The following is a 23,850-nucleotide window of genomic DNA, read 5'->3' on the forward strand; positions in this document are numbered from 1 at the left end:
CGAGGACATGTGATCTGAGACATCAGATTTATATAACAAACATGAGGAAATGTGATCTGAGGTGTCACATTTATATAACAAACATGAGGATATGTGATCTGAGGTGTCACATTTATATAACAAACATGAGGATATGTGATCTGAGGCATCACATTTATATAACAAACATGAGGATATGTGATCTGAGACATCACATTTATATAACAAACATGAGGATATGTGATCTGAGGTGTCACATTTATATAACAAACATGAGGATATGTGATCTGAGGTGTCACATTTATATAACAAACATGAGGATATGTGATCTGAGACATCACATTTATATAACAAACATGAGGATATGTGATCTGAGGTGTCACATTTATATAACAAACATGAGGATATGTGATCTGAGACATCACATTTATATAACAAACACGAGGATATGTGATCTGAGGCATCACATTTATATAACAAACATGAGGATATGTGATCTGAGACATCACATTTATATAACAAACATGAGGATATGTGATCTGAGACATCACATTTATATAACAAACATGAGGATATGTGATCTGAGACATCACATTTATATAACAAACATGAGGATATGTGATCTGAGGTGTCACATTTATATAACAAACATGAGGATATGTGATCTGAGGTGTCACATTTATATAACAAACATGAGGATATGTGATCTGAGGTGTCACATTTATATAACAAACACGAGGATATGTGATCTGAGACATCACATTTATATAACAAACATGAGGATATGTGATCTGAGGTGTCACATTTATATAACAAACATGAGGATATGTGATCTGAGGTGTCACATTTATATAACAAACACGAGGATATGTGATCTGAGGTGTCACATTTATATAACAAACATACGAGGATATGTGATCTGAGGTGTCACATTTATATAACAACAAGAGATCCCAGAGGGATCTTGGCGCCCCACCAAAGAATGATCTATATCTGACAAAGGAAAGGGATCTTGGCGCCCACCAAAGTCAATCACATTTAATATAACAAAAATGAGACAGATCCCTTGTGATCTTCTGAAATCACATTTATAGCATAACACAAATTGATATAACAAAATCAAAGAGGCTGCCTGGCGGCCATCTTGTTAACCGATTGGTCCATCACATTTATATAACAAACTAGGAGGATATGTGATCTGAGAGATGTCACATTTATATAACAAACCATGAGGATATGTGATCTGAGACATCACATTTTATATAACAAACACGAGGATATGTGATCTGAGGTTTCACATTTATATAACAAAATTGCAATATGCAGGACATGGGATCTGAGGTGGATACCTTACATTTATATAACAAACATGAGGATATGTGATCTGAGGTGTCACATTTATATAACAAACATGATGGGGATATGTGATCTTGAGGTTCACATATTATATAACAAACATGAGGATATGTGCACTGAGGAGTATCACATTTATATAACAAAACGAGGATATGTGATCTGTGACAAAATTCACATTTATATAACAAACAAGAGGATTATGTGATCAAACTGTCACATTTTATATAAAAAACATGAGGATATGTGATGCCTGACGGTGTCACATTTATATAACAAAACATGAGCTAATATGTGATCTGAGATGTCACATTTATATAACAAACACATGAGGATATGTGAAACAAAAATGAGGTGTCACATTTATATAACAAAACAATGAGGATATGTGATCTGAGACATCACATTTATATAACAAAACATGAGGATATGTGATCTGATGGACAATCACATTTATATAACAAACATGAGGATATGTGAACTGAGGACATCACATTATATAAAACAAACACGAGGATATGTGATCTGAGGTGTCACATTTATTATATAACAAACACGAGGATATGTGATCTGAGGTGTCACATTTATATAACAAACATGAGGATATGTGATCTGAGGAGTCACATTTATATAACAAACATGAGGATATGTGATCTGAGCACATCACATATTATAACATTAACAAACATGACGGAACGCACATGTGACGCTGATATGAGATCTGTCACATTTATATAACAAAACATGAGGATATTTGATCTAGCCCAGTCACTTTTGATGGTGGGCTTACAAACATGAGGATATGTGATCTGAGACATCACATTTATATAACAAACATGAGGATATGTGATCTGAGACATCACATTTATATAACAAACATGAGGATATGTGATCTGAGACATCACATTTATATAACAAACATGAGGATATGTGATCTGAGGTGTCACATTTATATAACAAACATGAGGATATGTGATCTGAGGTGTCACATTTATATAACAAACATGAGGATATGTGATCTGAGGCATCACATTTATATAACAAACATGAGGATATGTGATCTGAGACATCACATTTATATAACAAACATGAGGATATGTGATCTGAGACATCACATTTATATAACAAACATGAGGATATGTGATCTGAGGTGTCACATTTATATAACAAACATGAGGATATGTGATCTGAGACATCACATTTATATAACAAACATGAGGATATGTGATCTGAGACATCACATTTATATAACAAACATGAGGATATGTGATCTGAGACATCACATTTATATAACAAACATGAGGATATGTGATCTGAGACATCACATTTATATAACAAACATGAGGATATGTGATCTGAGACATCACATTTATATAACAAACACGAGGATATGTGATCTGAGACATCACATTTATATAACAAACATGAGGATATGTGATCTGAGGTGTCACATTTATATAACAAACATGAGGATATGTGATCTGAGACATCACATTTATATAACAAACATGAGGATATGTGATCTGAGACATCACATTTATATAACAAACATGAGGATATGTGATCTGAGGTGTCACATTTATATAACAAACATGAGGATATGTGATCTGAGACATCACATTTATATAACAAACATGAGGATATGTGATCTGAGGTGTCACATTTATATAACAAACATGAGGATATGTGATCTGAGACATCACATTTATATAACAAACACGAGGATATGTGATCTGAGGTGTCACATTTATATAACAAACATGAGGATATGTGATCTGAGGTGTCACATTTATATAACAAACATGAGGATATGTGATCTTATGAGGTCTTTACTATGTCACATTTATATAACAAACATGAGGATATGTGATCTGAGACATCACATTTATATAACAAACATGAGGATATGTGATCTGAGACATCACATTTTATATGAACAAACAAATGAGGATATGTGATCTGAGACATCACATTTATATAACAAACATGAGGATATGTGATCTGAGACATCACATTTATATAACAAACACCAGGATATGTGTGATCTGAGACATTCACATTTATATAACAAACATGAGGATATGTGGATCTGAGACATCACATTTATATAACAAACACCTAGAAGGATATGTGGATCTGAGACAATCACATTTATATAACAAACATGAGGATATGTGATCTGAGACCATCACATTTATATAACAAGACATGAGGATATGTGATCTGAGACATCACATTTATATAACAAAACATGAGGATTGTATGGATAACAAACACTGAGGATATTTGACTCATGAGACATCACATTTATATGATGTGATACTGTAGGTGTTGTCACATTTATATAACAAACATGAGGAAATGTGATTTCTGAGGTGGTCACATTTTATATAACAAACATGAGGATATGTGATCTGAGCGCATCACATTTATATAACAAACATGAGGATATGTGATCTGATACAAATCACATTTATATAACAACACATTAGGATATGTGATCATGATGTGACATCACATTTATATAACAAACACGAGGATATGTGATCTGACAGTGTCACATTTTATATAACCAACATGAGGGATATTGATCTGAGACACATCACATTTATATAACATACAACATGAGGATATGTGATCTGAGGACATCACAGTTATATAACAAACATGAGGATCATGTTTAACTGAGGTGTCACATCTTTATATAACAAACATGAGGAAAATTTGATCTGATACGTCACAATTTATGATTAACAAACATGAGGATATGTTGATCTGATTCTTGAGTGTCACATTTTATATAACAAACATGAGGATATATGTGATCTGAGACATTATCACATCACATTTTAAATAACCAACATGTGGAATTTGTGATCTGAGACAATCACATTTATATAACAACACCGAGGATATGTGATCTGAGGACATCACATTTATATAACAAACATGAGGATATGTGATCTGAGGCATCACATTTATATAACAAACATGAGGATATGTGATCTGAGGTGTCACATTATATATAACAAACATGAGGATATGTGATCTGAGACATCACATTTATATAACAAACATGAGGAAATGTGATCTGAGACATCACATTTATATAACAAACATGAGGATATGAGATCTGAGGTGTCACATTTATATAACAACAAACATGAAGAGACATATGGATCTGAGGAGATTGTGTCACATTTATATAACAAACACGAGGATATGTGATCTGAGGACATCACATTTTATATAACAAACACGAGGATATGTGATCTGAGACATCACATTTATATAACAAACATGAGGATATGTGATCTGAGGTGTCACATTAATATATAACAAACATGAGGATATGTGATCTGAGTGTATCACATTTATATAACAAACGATGAGGATATGTGATCTGAGATGTCACACATAACAAACATGAGGATATGTGATCTGAGACATCACATTTATATAAACAAACATGAGGATATGTGATCTGAGGTGTCACAATTATATAACAAACACGAGGTGATCTGAGCATCACATTTATATAACAAACCATGAGGATATGTGATCTGAGACACTTCACATTTATATAACAAACATGAGGATATGTGATCTTGAGGTGTCACATTATTATATAACAAACATGAGGATATGTGATCTGAGACATCACATTTATATAACAAACATGAGGATATGTGATCTGAGGTGTCACATTTATATAACAAACACGAGGATATGTGATCTGAGGTGACATCACATTTATATAACAAACACGAGGATATGTGATCTGAGGACATCACATTTATATAACAAACATGAGGATATGTGATCTGAGGCATCACATTTATATAACAAACATGAGGATATGTGATCTGAGACATCACATTTATATAACAAACATGAGGATATGTGATCTGATGGGCATCACAATTTATATAACAAAACGAGGATATTATGTGATCTGAGGTGTGTCACATTTAATATAACAAACACGCAGGGATATGTGATCTGAGGTGTCACATTTATATATAACAAACATGAAGGATATGTGATCTGAGTGTCACATTTATATAACAAACACGAGGATTATGTGATCTGATCGTGTCATATTTATATAACAAAACACGAGGATATAGTGATCTGAGACATCACATTTATATAACAAACATGAGGATATGTGATCTGAGGTGTCACATTTATATAACAAACATGAGGATATGTGATCTGAGACATCCACACTTATATAACAAACATAAGGTTATGTGATCTGAAGTGTCACATTTATAACAAACATATAACAAACACAAACGAGGATATATGATCTGAAGACATCCCATATAAATAACAAACATGTGGATATGTGATCTGAGGTGTCACATTTTATATCTGAATGTGATCTGTGTGACATCACATTTTATATAACCAACATGAGGATATGTGATTATGTCACATTTATGACATCACATTATATATAACAAACATTATGTGATCTATCACATTTATATAACAAACACGGAGGATATGTGATCCTGAGGTGTCACATTGTAAATAACCATACACGAGGATATGATTTTTAATTTATATAACAACTCTGAGGACAGCGGTGTTTTGATAACAAACGAGGATATGTGATTCTGAGGTGTCACATTTTATATAACAAACATGAGGATATGTGATCTGAGACATCACATTTTATATAACAAACTTGATGACGGATATGTGATCTGAGACGTATCACATTTATATAACAAACACGCATGAGGATATGTGAGTCACATTTATATGAGACATCACATTTATATAACAAACATGAGGATATGTGATCTGAGTACATCAACACATTTATATAACAAAACATGAGGATATGTGATCTGAGGACAATTGATAACAAATCAATTTATATAACAAACATCATGAGGATATGTGATCTGAGGTACATCACAATTTATATAACAAACATGAGGATATGTGATCTGAGACAGTCACATTTATATAACAAACATGAGGATATGTGATCTGAGGTGTCACATTTTATATAACAAACATGAGGATATCGTGATCTGAGGTATCACATTTATATAACACTCCACGAGGACTATGTGATCTGAGTTCACACATTTATAATTAACATAAGCACTCGATGGGATACTGTGAACAAACACAAGACAAATCACATTTATATAAAACAACTTGAGGATATGTGATCTGAGACATCACGATTTATATAACAAACATGAGGATATGTGACTAAGGAAGGACATTGTAATCATATGTAACCTAACAAAACAGGGAGGATATGTGATGTGATACACACACAAACATGAGATCTGATCACATTTATATAACAAACATCCTGAGACAACAAACATTAATATGAGGAGGTGTGATGTGATATGTGATCTGAGACATCACATTTAATATAACATAACATCACAATTATTTAACGAGGTTTGTCTCGAGACATCACATTTTATATAACAAACATGAGGATATGTGATCTGAGTGTCACATTTATATAACAAACATGAGGAATATGTGATCTGAGTGTCACATTTTATATAACAAACATGAGGAGTTGATCTGAAGTGTCACATGTTATATGGACAAACATGAGGATATGTGATCTGATGACATCACATTTATATTAACAAACATGAGGATATGTGATCTGAGACATCACATTTATATAACAAACATGAGGAAGATGTGATCTGAGGTGTCACATTTATATACAAACACGAGGATATGTGATCTGAGGTGTCACATTTATATACCAAACATGAGGATATGTGATCTGAGACATCACATTTATATAACAAACATGAGGATAATGTGAACTGAGGATATAGCAAACATGAGGAAATGTGATCTGACGTGTGTCACATTTATATAACAAACATGAGGATATGTGATTCTGAGGTGTCACATTTATATAACAAACATGAGGATATGTGATCTTTCACATTTATATAACAAACATGAGGATATGTGATCTGAGACATCACATTTATATAACAAACATGAGGATATGTGATCTGAGACCATCACATTTTTATATAACAAACATGAGGATATGTGATCGGAGACATCACATTTATATAACAAACATGAGGATATGTGATCTGAGACGTGTCACATTTTATATAAACAAACATGAGGATATGTGATCTGAGGTGTCACATTTATATAACAAACATGAGGATATGTGTGATCTGAGGTGTCACATTTATATAACAAACATGAGGATATGTGATCTGAGGTGTATCACATTTATATAACAAACAAATATGAGGATATTTATTGTTGATCTGAGCTGGACATCACATTTATATAACAAACATGAGGATATGTGATCTGAGACAATCACATTTATATAACAAACATGAGGATATGTGATCTGAGGTGTCACATGTATATAACAAACATGAGGATATGTGATCTGAGGTACACCCCATCACATTTATATAACAAAACATGAGGATATGTGATTCATGAGACATCACATTTATATAACAAACATGAGGATATGTGATCTGAGACATCACATTTATATAACAAACATGAGGATATGTGATCTGAGGTGTCACATTTATATAACAAACATGAGGATATGTGATCTGAGGTGTCACATTTATATAACAAACATGAGGATATGTGATCTGAGGTGTCACATTTATATAACAAACATGAGGATATGTGATCTGAGGTGTCACATTTATATAACAAACATGAGGATATGTGATCTGAGGTGTCACATTTATATAACAAACATGAGGATATGTGATCTGAGACATCACATTTATATAACAAACATGAGGATATGTGATCTGAGACATCACATTTATATAACAAACATGAGGATATGTGATCTGAGACATCACATTTATATAACAAACATGAGGATATGTGATCTGAGACATCACATTTATATAACAAACATGAGGATATGTGATCTGAGACATCACATTTATATAACAAACATGAGGATATGTGATCTGAGACATCACATTTATATAACAAACCATTTATAAACAAATGAGGATATGTGATCTGAGACCATCACATTTATATAACAAACATGGAGGATATGTGATCTGAGGTGTCACATTTATATAACAAACATGAGGATATGTGATCTGAGGTGTCACATTTATATAACAAACATGAGGATATGTGATCTGAGGTGTCACATTTATATAACAAACATGAGGATATGTGATCTGAGGTGTCACATTTATATAACAAACATGAGGATATGTGATCTGAGTGACATCACATTTATATAACAAACATGAGGATATGTGATCTGAGACATCACATTTATATAACAAACATGAGGATATGTGATCTGAGAGGTGTCACATTTATATAACAAACATGAGGATATGTGATCTGAGACATCACATTTATATAACAAACATGAGGATATGTGATCTGAGACATCACATTTATATAACAAACATGAGGATATGTGATCTGAGACATCACATTTATATAACAAACATGAGGATATGTGATCTGAGACATCACATTTATATAACAAACATGAGGATATGTGATCTGAGGAATCACATTTATATAACAAACATGAGGATATGTGATCTGAGACATCACATTTATATAACAAACATGAGGATATGTTGATCTGAGGACATCACATTTATATAACAAACATGAGGATATGTGATCTGAGGACATCACATTTATATAACAAACATGAGGATATGTGATCTGAGACATCACATTTATATAACAAACATGAGGATATGTGATCTGAGACATCACATTTATATATTACAAAACATGAGGATATGTGATCTGAGACATCACATTTATATAACAAACACGAGGATATGTGATCTGAGACATCACATTTATATAACAAACATGAGGATATGTGATCTGAGACATCACATTTATATAACAAACATGAGGATATGTGATCTGAGACATCACATTTATATAACAAACATGAGGATATGTGATCTGAGACATCACATTTATATAACAAACACGAGGATATGTGATCTGAGACATCACATTTATATAACAAACATGAGGATATGTGATCTGAGACATCACATTTATATAACAAACATGAGGATATGAGGACATCACATTATATAACCAAACATGAGGGAATGTGATCTGAGACATCACATTTATATAACAAAACACGAGGATATGTGATCTGAGACATCACATTTATATAACAAACATGAGGATATGTGATCTGAGACATCACATTTATATAACAAACACGAGGATATGTGATCTGAATCACATCACTGCCACATTTATATAACAAACATTGAGGATATGTGATCTGAGACATCACATTTATATAACAAACATGAGGATATGTGATCTGACCAGGTGTCACATTTATATAACAAACATGAGGATATGTGATCTGAGACATCACATTTATATAACAAACATGAGGATATGTGATCTGAGACATCACATTTATATAACAAACATGAGGATAAGTGATCTGATGTGTCACATTTATATAACAAACATGAGATATGTGATCTGAGACATCACATTTATATAACAAACACGAGGATATGTGATCTGAGGTGTCACATTTATATAACAAACATGAGGATATGTGATCTGAGACATCACATTTATATAACAAACATGAGGATATGTGATCTGAGACATCACATTTATATAACAAACACGAGGATATGTGATCTGAGACATCACATTTATATAACAAACACGAGGATATGTGATCTGAGACATCACATTTATATAAAACAAACATGAGGATATGTGATCTGAGACATCACATTTATATAACAAACACGAGGATATGTGATCTGAGACATCACATTTATATAACAAAACATGAGGATATGTGATCTGAGGTTGTCACATTTATATAACAAACATGAGGATATGTGATCTGGTGTCACATTTATATAACAAACATGAGGATATGTGATCTGAGACATCACACATTTATATACACAACATGAGGATATGTGATCTGAGACATCACATTTATATAACAAACATGAGGATATGTGATCTGAGGTGTCACATTTATATAACAAACATGAGGATATGTGATCTGAGACATCACATTTATATAACAAACATGAGGATATGTGATCTGAGACATCACATTTATATAACAAACATGAGGATATGTGATCTGAGGTGTCACATTTATATAACAAACATGAGGATATGTGATCTGAGACATCACATTTATATAAAAAACATGAGGATATGTGATCACTGAGGACATCACATTTATATAACAAACACATGAGGATATGTGATCTGAGGTGTCACATTTATATAACAAACATGAGGATATGTGATCTGAGGTGTCACATTTATATAACAAACATGAGGATAATGTGATCTGAGGTGTCACATTTATATAACAAACATGAGGATATGTGATCTGAGACATCACATTTATATAACAAACATGAGGATATGTGATCTGAGGTGTCACATTTATATAACAAACATGAGGATATGTGATCTGAGGTGTCACATTTATATAACAAACATGAGGATATGTGATCTGAGACATCACATTTATATAACAAACATGAGGATATGTGATCTGAGACATCACATTTATATAACAAACATGAGGATATGTGATCTGAGACAACACATTTATATAACAAACATGAGGATATGTGATCTGAGACATCACATTTATATAACAAACATGAGGTTATGTGATCTGATTTTGTTAACATAATATTTATTTCTATAAAAGGATTTTTTTTTTAAGAATTTGCACATTTCCTATATTTGGTCCCACGGAGAACCAGACAATCTGTTTATACAAAATTGAAATTTAAAATTGGTTTCCCTTCACCCAAAGAAGCTTCAGACCAAACTAGAACCAAATCCTTCATTCAAACAGAAGGAGGATTTTAAAGAATTAGCTATAATTGCCCTACTGGGGCCCCACCTCTCCAGCCCTTAGGAGACCAGGCCCCGATTTTCTCGTAAACAAAAAATCCGTTCCGTGTACACTTTAAGCCAAAACTTAAGTTTTTCTCCTTATGTAATTTATATGAAAATTTATGACTTAAGTCAGTTTTTGACTTAAGTTTGTTTCGAGAAATCGGGGCCAGACCCACCGTATACAAAATCAGTTTCCTCTTAACTCATGCAAGAAATCTACAGACCAAAATCCATTCAACCGTTCATGACTTTTGACTTTGGACCAGGTGAGTTAATCATAAAACTAAACTGTGTAACTTGGCAATATAAGAGAGGTTGGATTTCAGGAACATTTTTGCATTTAAAGTGAATAGTCGGGCAAAGAAAACCAGTCTAAATGCGTTCATTGGCCTTCCAAAAGTTCTCACATATAAATAAGACGGTCAAGTTCTGCTTAGTTTCCCAGTTCTGACCATTAAAGTAAAGAAAAGTTGAAAGCATTGAAAGCAAGGCTGTGTGGAAATGTAACCACGGACATAGTGAGCCGGGAGGACGTTTTAGAATTCCCATACTTTAAATTAATTTCTTCGTACGCAAACAGATTTTGACGAGAGATTTTTATTTTCCCATTTCATAAGAAATTATACTGGATACATTCACACCATTTTCACCGACTTTAGCAATCCTTGCCTGACTGTTCACTTTAAATCACTTTTCTTACATATTCTGAAATATCAGCTTGTTCCTTTCCAACTCATGAATCTGTCTTTGAAGTTCCATAGCACAAACATTTCCTCGTAGATGTAAAAGTTCTCGCTGAAAATGTAATTAGTTTCTGTTAAAATTTCCTTCAAGCATTGATTTAACAATTGAATTTTAGGAAGTTATTTTGGGCTAGTAAAAGCCATCCCTATATACTAGTAAAGGATAAGGATGGCATTAAGGTTTCTTCATCATTCAATTTCATAATATTAAGACAATCTCACAAAAGTTGTATAGAAAAACTGTAACTCTGCATTACAAAGATACTTGAGGAGAGTTGCTTAAATACTAACTTGAGTAGCTATCAAGCTCTCCAGATAGTCAGTTAAAGGCTCTGTCATCGACTCCTTGTCCACCATACAAACATCAAGGGCATGAGGTTTGACTAAAACACCAATTGACTTCTGATCCAGAGATTCTGTCAGTGTACCTTTCTCACTGTACGTAGTCTGTTCTTCCACAAAGTACTCATTGTCCTCTGTGAAACAAGAATCGACAGTATTCACACAGACTTCGCGAGTGTCACAGCTAACTGTCTCCAAGACACAGTCCACTTGTTTTACCCTGCGTGTGTTACTAGCTACCTCCCTGTACTCTTTCTCTTCCGTCTGACACACAACCTCTCTCATCATGATCACTGCCCGAGATTTTTTCACCGATTCTGGAAGGGTCTGGACATTAAGAGGTTGAAAAACCGGTGCATCAGGTCGCATGGTACTAGACTTGTTTTTTCTGCGTGGTTTGAATTCTGAGGAGATTGGATATAATTGGGAGCCACTGTCACTGTAGTCACTGGACAGTTCTGTACTCTCGGAATCATGACGGTAGGCCGGAACTTTCAAAACACTACTATTGCAGTAATTTGAGTTTTCATCTAAAGAATTATTGCGCTTTCCATTCCACGCCATAGTCCAGGAATTTATAGAAGAATCTAAAGAAAGCTCTAAAGTCTGCTCAACTGGTCCATTGTTTGAGTCATCAGTTTTAATATGATGTTCTTGTTTGGCATTTAATGTCTTAATCCCATGATTAACATTTTCTTCATCCCGATTCTCCTTTATTGTGCGATGTTCTTCCACACCATTAAGATTCCCATGATCAGCCTTTCTACATCCAATGATCCCTTCTTCTGCCTTTTCAGTTATGGCAATTTCTTGTTTACATTCTGGCAAATAGCACCGTTGTTTAACCACCTCATATGCTTTTTTAATGACTGATTTTACATACTCTTCCACAAAACTATCAAATGCATCCTCATTAAATAACTCCTCTGTGTGATCAACAGTCTCACAGAGTCCTGGCTGCACACTCACTTCAGAAGTATGTATTGGGCCAACAATCTCGGTCTGAGGGGATTTGGTGGTCAACAAAGCTTCTAGTACGTAATTTTTAAAGATTCCAATCTCTCCATCAGAAGCACTTGATGCTTCTTTGGCAGTGACAAAGCTGTCGCTCTCGCCTACACTCTCACAGCTGATAGCAAAACTTCCCTTGGACAAAGAATTCTCAGGAATTTCAATGGATTCAGCAAAACTTTCCTTGGACAAAGAGTTCTCAGCAATGGATTCAGTTTCAGGATTATACACAACACATTCATTGATTTCCTGCGGACTGATATAAAACTGATGTGATACATGTTCAGTTTCTGGTGCGGACTGTCGGCGAACCCTTCTATTTGTTTCAGACTGAGAAAACACAGCACAATCCTTTTTGTCACAATCGGTGCTCTCTTCAGGTTCAATATGAGTCATCTTGAATAGCATCTCTGGTGGTTTTTCTCCAGTTACTTTGACAGACTTACTGGAGTTCTGTCTGTTATTAACAACCTGCTGTTGTTTCCCTGCATGCTTCACTGCTTTGTTACAAATTTCAATACCATACATCAACGCTTTGGCCTTGAAAACATCTTCTGCTGATGAAGATGGTACCTGGCCAGCATCTGAAAGATATGAGATGGAATTTACTAATAACATCATAAATAGTCTGATATTATATACCGAGACACCTCACAATGCTTAAATCTCACAGTAAAATCTTACACTTTTATATCTTGTAGATAAATCTCATAGTAAAATCTTACACTTTTCTATAGACAAATCTCATTGTAAAATCTTACATTTTTATATAGACAAATCTCGCAGTAAAATCTTACACTTTTATATAGACAAATCTCACAGTAAAATCTTACACTTTTGTATAGACTTCTCCATCAAAGTTATTAACACTTAGCCCTGACAAATATATCAAGATATCACAACATCAGGTGGTGCTTACAGCAAGAAATGACAGATTCACAGATATATACTATTGATATAAAGTCTGACACACTACTGACACAGGACTGAACTGGAAAGTTATCACAACTATATACCATTGATATAAAGTCTGACACAGGACTGAACTGGAAAGTTATCACAACTATATACCATTGATATAAAGTCTGACACAGGACAGGACTGAACTGGAAAGTTATCACAATTATATACCATTGATATAAAGTCTGACACAGGACTGAACTGGAAAGTTATCACAACTATATACCATTGATATAAAGTCTGACACAGGACAGGACTGAACTGGAAAGTTATCACAACTATATACCATTGATATAAAGTCTGACACAGGACTGAACTGGAAAGTTATCACAACTATATACCATTGATATAAAGTCTGACACAGGACTGAACTGGAAAGTTATCACAACTATATACCATTGATATAAAGTCTGACACAGGACAGGACTGAACTGGAAAGTTATCACAACTATATACCATTGATATAAAGACTGACACAGGACTGAACTGGAAAGTTATCACAATTATATACCATTGATATAAAGTCTGACACAGGACAGGACTGAACTGGAAAGTTATCACAACTATATACCATTGATATAAAGTCTGACACAGGACTGAACTGGAAAGTTATCACAACTATATACCATTGATATAAAGTCTGACACAGGACTGAACTGGAAAGTTATCAACTATATACCATTGATATAAAGTCTGACACAGGACTGAACTGGAAAGTTATCACAACTATATACCATTGATATAAAGTCTGACACAGGACAGGACTGAACTGAAAAGTTATCACAACTATATACCATTTGATATAAAGTCTGACACACCAGGACAATGACATTGACCAGAGACACAACTGGAAAGTTATCACAACTATATACCATTGATATACATTGGTCATACCAGAGACACAACTATATACCAATGACATATACATTACCATGTTACATTGGTCAAACCAGAGACACAACTATATACCAATGACATAATACATTACCATAGATACATGTGGTTTCAGTACCAGAGACACAACTATATACCAATGACATATACATTACCATAGTTACATTGGTCATATACCAGAGACACAACTTATATACCAATGACATATATACTATACCAAGTTACATTGGTCAAACCAGAGACACAACTATATACCAATGACATATACATTACCATGTTACATTGGTCATACCAGAGACACAACTATATACCAATGACATATACACTACCATGTTACATTGGACAAACCAGAGACACAACTATATACCATGACATATACAATTACCATGTTACATTGGTCAAACCAAGAACACAACTATATATACCAATGACATATACATTACACATGTTTATTGGTTATACCAGAGACACAACTATATACCAATGACATATACACTACCATGTTACATTGTTTCATACCAGACACAACTATATACCAATGACATATACATTAACCAATGTTACCACTTGGTTATACCAGAGACACAACTATATACCAATGATATATACATTACCATGTTACATTGGTCATACCAGAGACACAACTATATACCAATGACACTTATACATTACCATGTTACATTGGTTATACCAGGAGACACAACTATATATACCATTTGACCATATACATTACCATGTTACATTGGTTGTACCAGAGACACAACTATATACCAATGACATATACAATACCATGATACATTGGTCATTACCAGAGACACAACTATATACCAATGAACATATACATTGCCATGTTCCATTGTCATGATAACCAGAGACACAACTATATACCAATGACATATACAATTACCATTTTACATTGGTCATACCAGAGACACAACTATATACCAATGACATATACATTGCCATGTTACATTGGTCATACCAGAGACACAACTTTTATACCAATGACATATACATTTACCAGAGTCACAAATATGTTGACATACCATTACCAGAAACATTGGTCATACCAGAGACATATAACCAACCATGACATATACATTACCATGTTACATTGGTCATTAACAGAGAGACACAACTATATACCAATGACATATACATTACCATGTTACATTGGGTCATACCAGAGACACAACTATATACCAATGACTAATACATTTACCATGTTACATTGGTCGTAACAGAGATACAACTATATACCAATGACATGTTACTATATTACCAATTGGTCATACCAGAGACAACAACTATACATATGTTTTACAAAATACTTTGGTCCATTACCAGAGACAACAACTATATACTATCGACATATACATTACCCATGTTACATTGGTTACATACCAGAGACACAACATATATACCAATGACATATACATTACCATGTTATACATTGTTATACCAGAGACACAACTATATACCAATGACATATACATTACCATGTTACATTGGTTATACCAGAGACACAACTATTATACAATGACATATACATTTACCATGTTACATTGGTCATTACCAGAGACACAACTATATACCAATGACATATACATTTAACCATGTTACATTGGTCATACCAGAGACACACAACTATATACCAATGACATATACATTACCATGTTACAATGGTCATTACCAGAGACACAACTATATACCAATGACATATACATTGACCATGTTACATTGGTCATACCAGAGACACAACTATATACCAATGACATATACATTACCATGTTACATTGGTCATACCAGAGACACAACTATATACCAATGACATACTACATTACCATGTTACATTGGTCATACCAGAGACACAACTATATAGCCAATGACATATACATTACCATGTTACACATTGGTCATACCAGAGACACAACTATATACCAATGACATATACATTACCATGTTACATTGGTCATACCAGAGACACAACTATATACCAATGACATATACATTACCATGTTACATTGGTCATACCAGAGACACAACTATATACCAATGACATATACATTACCATGTTACATTGGTCATACCAGCAGACACAACTAATATACCAATGACATATACATTACCATGTTACATTGGTTATACCAGAGACACAACTATATACCAATGACATATAACATACCCATGTTACATTGGTTATACCAGAGACCACAACTATATACCAATGACATATACATTACCATGTTACATTGGTTTATACCAGAGACACAACTATATTACCAATGACATATACATTACCATGTTACAATTGGTCATACCAGAGACACGAAACTATTATACCCATGAATTTACCAATTGACATATACAGAGACACAACTATATACAATGACATATATATTACCATGACACAACTAATACCAATGACAATATACATTACCATGTTACATTGGTTATACAGAGACACAACTATATACCAATGACATATACATTACCATGTTACATTGGTTCCAAACCAGATGACACAACTATATACCAATGACATATACATTACCATTGTTACATTGGTTATACCAGAGACACAACTATATACCAATGACATATACATTACCATGTTACATTGGTCATACCAGACAAACATTATACAAATGACATATACATTACCATGTTACATTGGTCAAACCAGAGACACAACTATATACCAATGACATATACATTACCATGTTACATTGGTTATACCAGAGACACAACTATATACCAATGACATATACATTACCATGTTACATTGGTCATACCAGAGACACAACTATATACCAATGACATATACATTACCATGTTACATTGGTCATACCAGACACAACTATATACAAATGACATATACATTACCATGTTACATTGGTTATACCAGAGACACAACTATATACCAATGACACATATATACATTACCATGTTAACATTGGTCAAACCAGAGACAACAACTATAATAACCGAATGACATATACATTACCATGTTACATTGGTCATACCAGAGACACAACTATATATACCAATGACATATACATTACCCATGTTACATTGGTTATACCAGAGACACAACTATATACATAAATCGACATATACATTACCATGTTACATTGGTATATACCAAGACACAACTATATACCAATGACAATATACATTACCATGTTACATTGGGTTATACCAGAGGACTTTTATACTATATACCAATCGACAGATACATTACCATGTTACATTGGTATACCAGAGACACAACAATATAACCAATGACATATACATTACCATGTTACATTGGTTATACCAGAGACACAACTATATACCAATGACATATACACTACCATGTTACATTGGTCTGAAACCAGAGACACAACTATATACCAATGACATATACATTACCATGTTACATTGGTTTAATACCAGAGACACAACTATATACCAATGACATATACATTACCATGTTACATTGGTACATTACCAAGACACAACTATAAACCAATGACATATACATTACCATGTTTACATTGGTCAAACCAGACACAACTGACTATATACCAATGACATATACAACTACCATGTTACAATGGACACAGGACATACCAGAGACACCCAACTATATATACCAATGACATATACACTACCATGTTACATTGGTCTAAACCAGAGACACAACTATATACCAATGACATATACATTACCATGTTACATTGGTTATACAGAGACACAACAAGATACCAATGAACATATACACTACCATGTTACATTGGGTCATACCAGAGACACAACTATATACCAATGACATATACATAACCATGTTTACATTGGTTATACAGAGACACAACTATATACCAATGACATATACATTACCATGTTACATTGTTAGTCCTAACACAAGATGACAGTGACACAATGTAACATTGGTCATACAACTACCATGACTTTATACATTACCATGTTTACTTGGGTAAACCAGAGACACAACTATATACCATTGACATATACATTACCATGTTACATGGTTTTACCAGAGACACAACTATATACCAATGACATATACATTACCATGTTACATTGGTTATACCAGAGAGAAAACAACTAATATTATACCAATCGGACATATACATTACAATACCATGTTACATTGGTTATACCAGAGACACAACTATATACCAATGACATATACATTACCATGTTACATTGGTTATACCAGAGACACAACTATATACCAATGACATATACATTACCATGTTACATTGGTCATACCAGAGACACAACTATATACAAATGACATATACATTACCATGTTACATTGGTTATACCAGAGACACAACTATATACCAATGACCATATACATTACCATGTTACATTGGTCATAACAGAGACACAACTATATACCAATGACATATACATTACCATGTTACATTGGTTATACCAAGACACAACTGTATATACCAATGACATATACATTACCATGTTACATTGGAGTCCCATACCAGAGACACAACTAATATACCAATGACATATACATTACCATGTTACATTGGTCATACCAGAGACACAACTATATACCAATGACATATTACATTACCATGTTACATTGGTTATACCAGTAGACACAACTATATACCAATGACATATACATTACCATGTTTACATTGGTCAAACAAGACCACAACTATATACCAATGACAGATACATTACCATGTTACATTGGTTATAACCAGAGACACAACTATATACCAATGACATATTACCCTGTTACATGGTCATACCAGAGACACAACTATATACCAAGATCATATACACATGTTACATTATATACACAGGAGACACAACTGGATATAACCATGACCATGTTACATTGGGTGGTATACCAGAGACACAACTATATACCAATGACATATACATTACCATGTACATTGGTTATACAAGAGACACAAACTATATACCAATGACATAAACACTACCATGTTACATTGTTATAACCAGAGACAACTCTGATACCAATGACATATACAATACCATGTTACATTGGTCTTCACCAAAGACACAACTATGATACCAATGACACAGTTATATACATTACCATGTTACATTGGGGGCCAGAGACACAACTATATACCATTGGACATATACTATATACCATGTGTACATTGGTTATACAGGAATGACACAAAGTTAACCAAAGACATAAACATTACCATGTTACATTGGTCATACCCAGAGACACAACTATATACCAATGACATATACATTACCAGTTACATTGGTCAGGAAACCAGAGAACACAACATTATATACCAATGACATATACATTACCATGTTTACATTGGTCATACCAGAGACACAACTATATACCAATGACATATATACATTACCATGTTACACTTGGTCACATTTATATACCAGAGACACAACTATATACCAATGACTATATACATTACCATGTTACATTGGGTTATACTGAAAGAGACACAACTATATACCAATGACATAATACATTACCATGTTACATTGGTTATACCAGAGACACAACTATATATACCATGTGACATATACATTACCATGTTATACATGGGTTATTACCAAGACATGGGATATACCAGTCTGACACTATATACCAATGACATATACATTACCATGTTACATTGGTTATACCAGAGACACAACTATATACTACCACATGACATATACCATGACCATGTTACATTGGTTATACCAGAGAGACACAACTATATACCAATGACACTATACATTACCATGTTACATTGGTTGTACCAGAGACACAACTATATACCAATGACATATACATTACCATGTTACATTGGTTGTACCAGAAAGACACAACTATATACCAATGACATATACATTACCATGTTACATTGGTTTGTACCAGTAGACACAACTATATACCAATGACATATACATTACCATGTTACATTGGTCATACCAGAGACAATAAAACCAGCCATATATATACAAAGGACACACATATATACCAATGACATATACATACCATGTTTACATTTGACACAGGTACCAGAGACACAACTATATACCAATCGACATATACATTACCATGTTACATTGGTTAACATGAATATATACCAGAGACACAACTATATACCAATGACATATACATTACCATGTTACATTGGTTATACCAGAGACACAACTATAATACCATTGACATATACACTTGAACTGGAAACCATGTTACATTGGTTATACCAGAGACACAACTATATACCAATGACATATACATTACCATGTTACATTGGTCATGACCAGAGACACAACTAATATACCAATGACATATACATTACCATGTTACATTGGTTACCAAGATACCAGAGACACAACTATATACCAATGACATATACATTACCATGTTACATTGGTTATACACAGGGACACACAACTACAAAATATACCAAGGACATATACATTACCATGTTACATTGGTCAACCAGAGACACAACTATATACCAATGACATATACATTACCATGTTACATTGGTAAAGTCTTACCAGAGAGTTACACAACTATATACCAATGACATATACATTACACATGATTTACCACAATGTTAACATTGGTCATACCAGAGACCAAAACTATATACCAATGACATATACATTACCATGTTACATTGGGTTGTACCAAGAGACACAACTATATACCAATGACATATACATTACCATGTTACATTGGTCATACCAGACACAACTTTATACAAATGACATATACATTACCATGTTACATTGGTCATACCAGAGACACAACTATATACCAATGACATATATACTACCATGTTACATTGGTTATACCAGAGACACAACTATATACCAATGACATATACATTACCATGTTACATTGGTTATATCAGAGACACAACTATGATACAATGACATATTACACTACCATGTTACATTGGTCATACCAGAGACACAACTATAGTTACCATGACATATACATTTACCATGTTTACATTGGTTTGTAACAGAGACACAACTATATATACCAATTGACATATACATTACCATGTTACATTGGTTGTACCAGAGACACAACTATATACCATCGACATATACATTACCATGTTACATTGGTCAAACCAGAGACACAACTATATACCAATGACATATACATTACCATGTTACATTGGTTATACCAGAGACACAACTATATACCACATGACATATACATTACCATGTTACATTGTAATACCAGAGACACAACTAATATACCAATGACATATACATTACCATGTTTACATTGGTTACTACCAGAGACACAACTATATTACCCAATGACATAAACACTACCATGTTACATTGGTTTTATACCAGAGAGACACAACTATATACCAATGACATATACATTACCATGTTACATTGGTTAAACCAGAGACACAACTATATACCAATGACATATTACATTACCATGTTACATTGGTCTACCAGAGACACAACTAATATACCAATGACATATACATTACCATGTTACATTGGTTTATACCAGAGACACAACTATATACCAATTGACATATACATTACCATGTTACATTGGTTATACCAGAGACACAACTATATACCAATGACATATACATTACCATGTTACATGTTAAACCCAGAGATCCACAACTATATACCAATGACATATACACACCATGTTACATTGTGTTATACCAGAGACACACAACTATATACCAATGACATATACATTAAAGTGTTCACATATACATTACCATGTATACCATTGGTTTTACCAGAACTGTAAAGACACAACTATATACCAATGACATATACATTACCATGTTACATTGGTTATACCAGAGACACAACTATATACCAATGACATATACATTACCATGTTACATTGGTTATACCAGAGACACAACTATATACCAATGACATATACATTACCATGTTACATTGGTCATACCAGACAAACATTATACAAATGACATATACATTACCATGTTACATTGGTCAAACCAGAGACACAACTATATACCAATGACATATACATTACCATGTTACATTGGTCATACCAGAGACACAACTATATACCAATGACATATACATTACCATGTTACATTGGTTATACCTAGAGACACAACTATATACCCAATGACATATATACTACCATGTTACATTTGGTCGATACCAACAACTATATACAAATGACATAACACTTGTCCATGTAACCATTGTCTAACCATGAGTTACACACCTATGGTTATACCAATGACATATACATTACTATGTTACCATTGGTTGACAGATACACAAACATATACCAATGACATATACATTACCATGTGACATTGGTTATACCAGAAGACACAACTATTTACCAATGCATATACACTACCATGTTACATTGGTTATACCAGAGACACAACTATATACCCCAATCGACATATACATTACATGTTACATTAGGTTATACCAGAGACACAACTATATACCAATGACATATACACTACCATGTTACATTGGTCATACCAGAGACACAACTGTATACCAATGACATTTACATTACCATGTTACATTGGTTATACCAGAGACACAACTATATACCAATGACATATACATT

At 33.5% G+C, this 23,850-nt stretch overlaps 1 protein-coding gene across 1 annotated transcript in view; it reads right to left on the reverse strand.

Annotated features, from left to right (window-relative positions):
- Nucleotides 1-23,850, reverse strand: part of LOC138330427 (uncharacterized) — a 79,828-nt gene that overhangs the window by 47,297 nt on the left and 8,681 nt on the right. Inside the window, exons 5-6 of the mRNA XM_069278036.1 lie at nt 12,315-13,960; nt 11,981-12,075 (exon numbers count right to left, since the gene is read on the reverse strand). Of these exons, the coding sequence (XP_069134137.1) occupies nt 11,981-12,075; nt 12,315-13,960 (1,741 nt within the window). The remainder of the gene's footprint in view (nt 1-11,980; nt 12,076-12,314; nt 13,961-23,850) is intronic.

The sequence above is a fragment of the Argopecten irradians genome, chromosome 8 (assembly GCF_041381155.1).
Source record: "Argopecten irradians isolate NY chromosome 8, Ai_NY, whole genome shotgun sequence".
In the NCBI taxonomy this organism is placed as follows: Eukaryota; Metazoa; Mollusca; class Bivalvia; order Pectinida; family Pectinidae; genus Argopecten; species Argopecten irradians.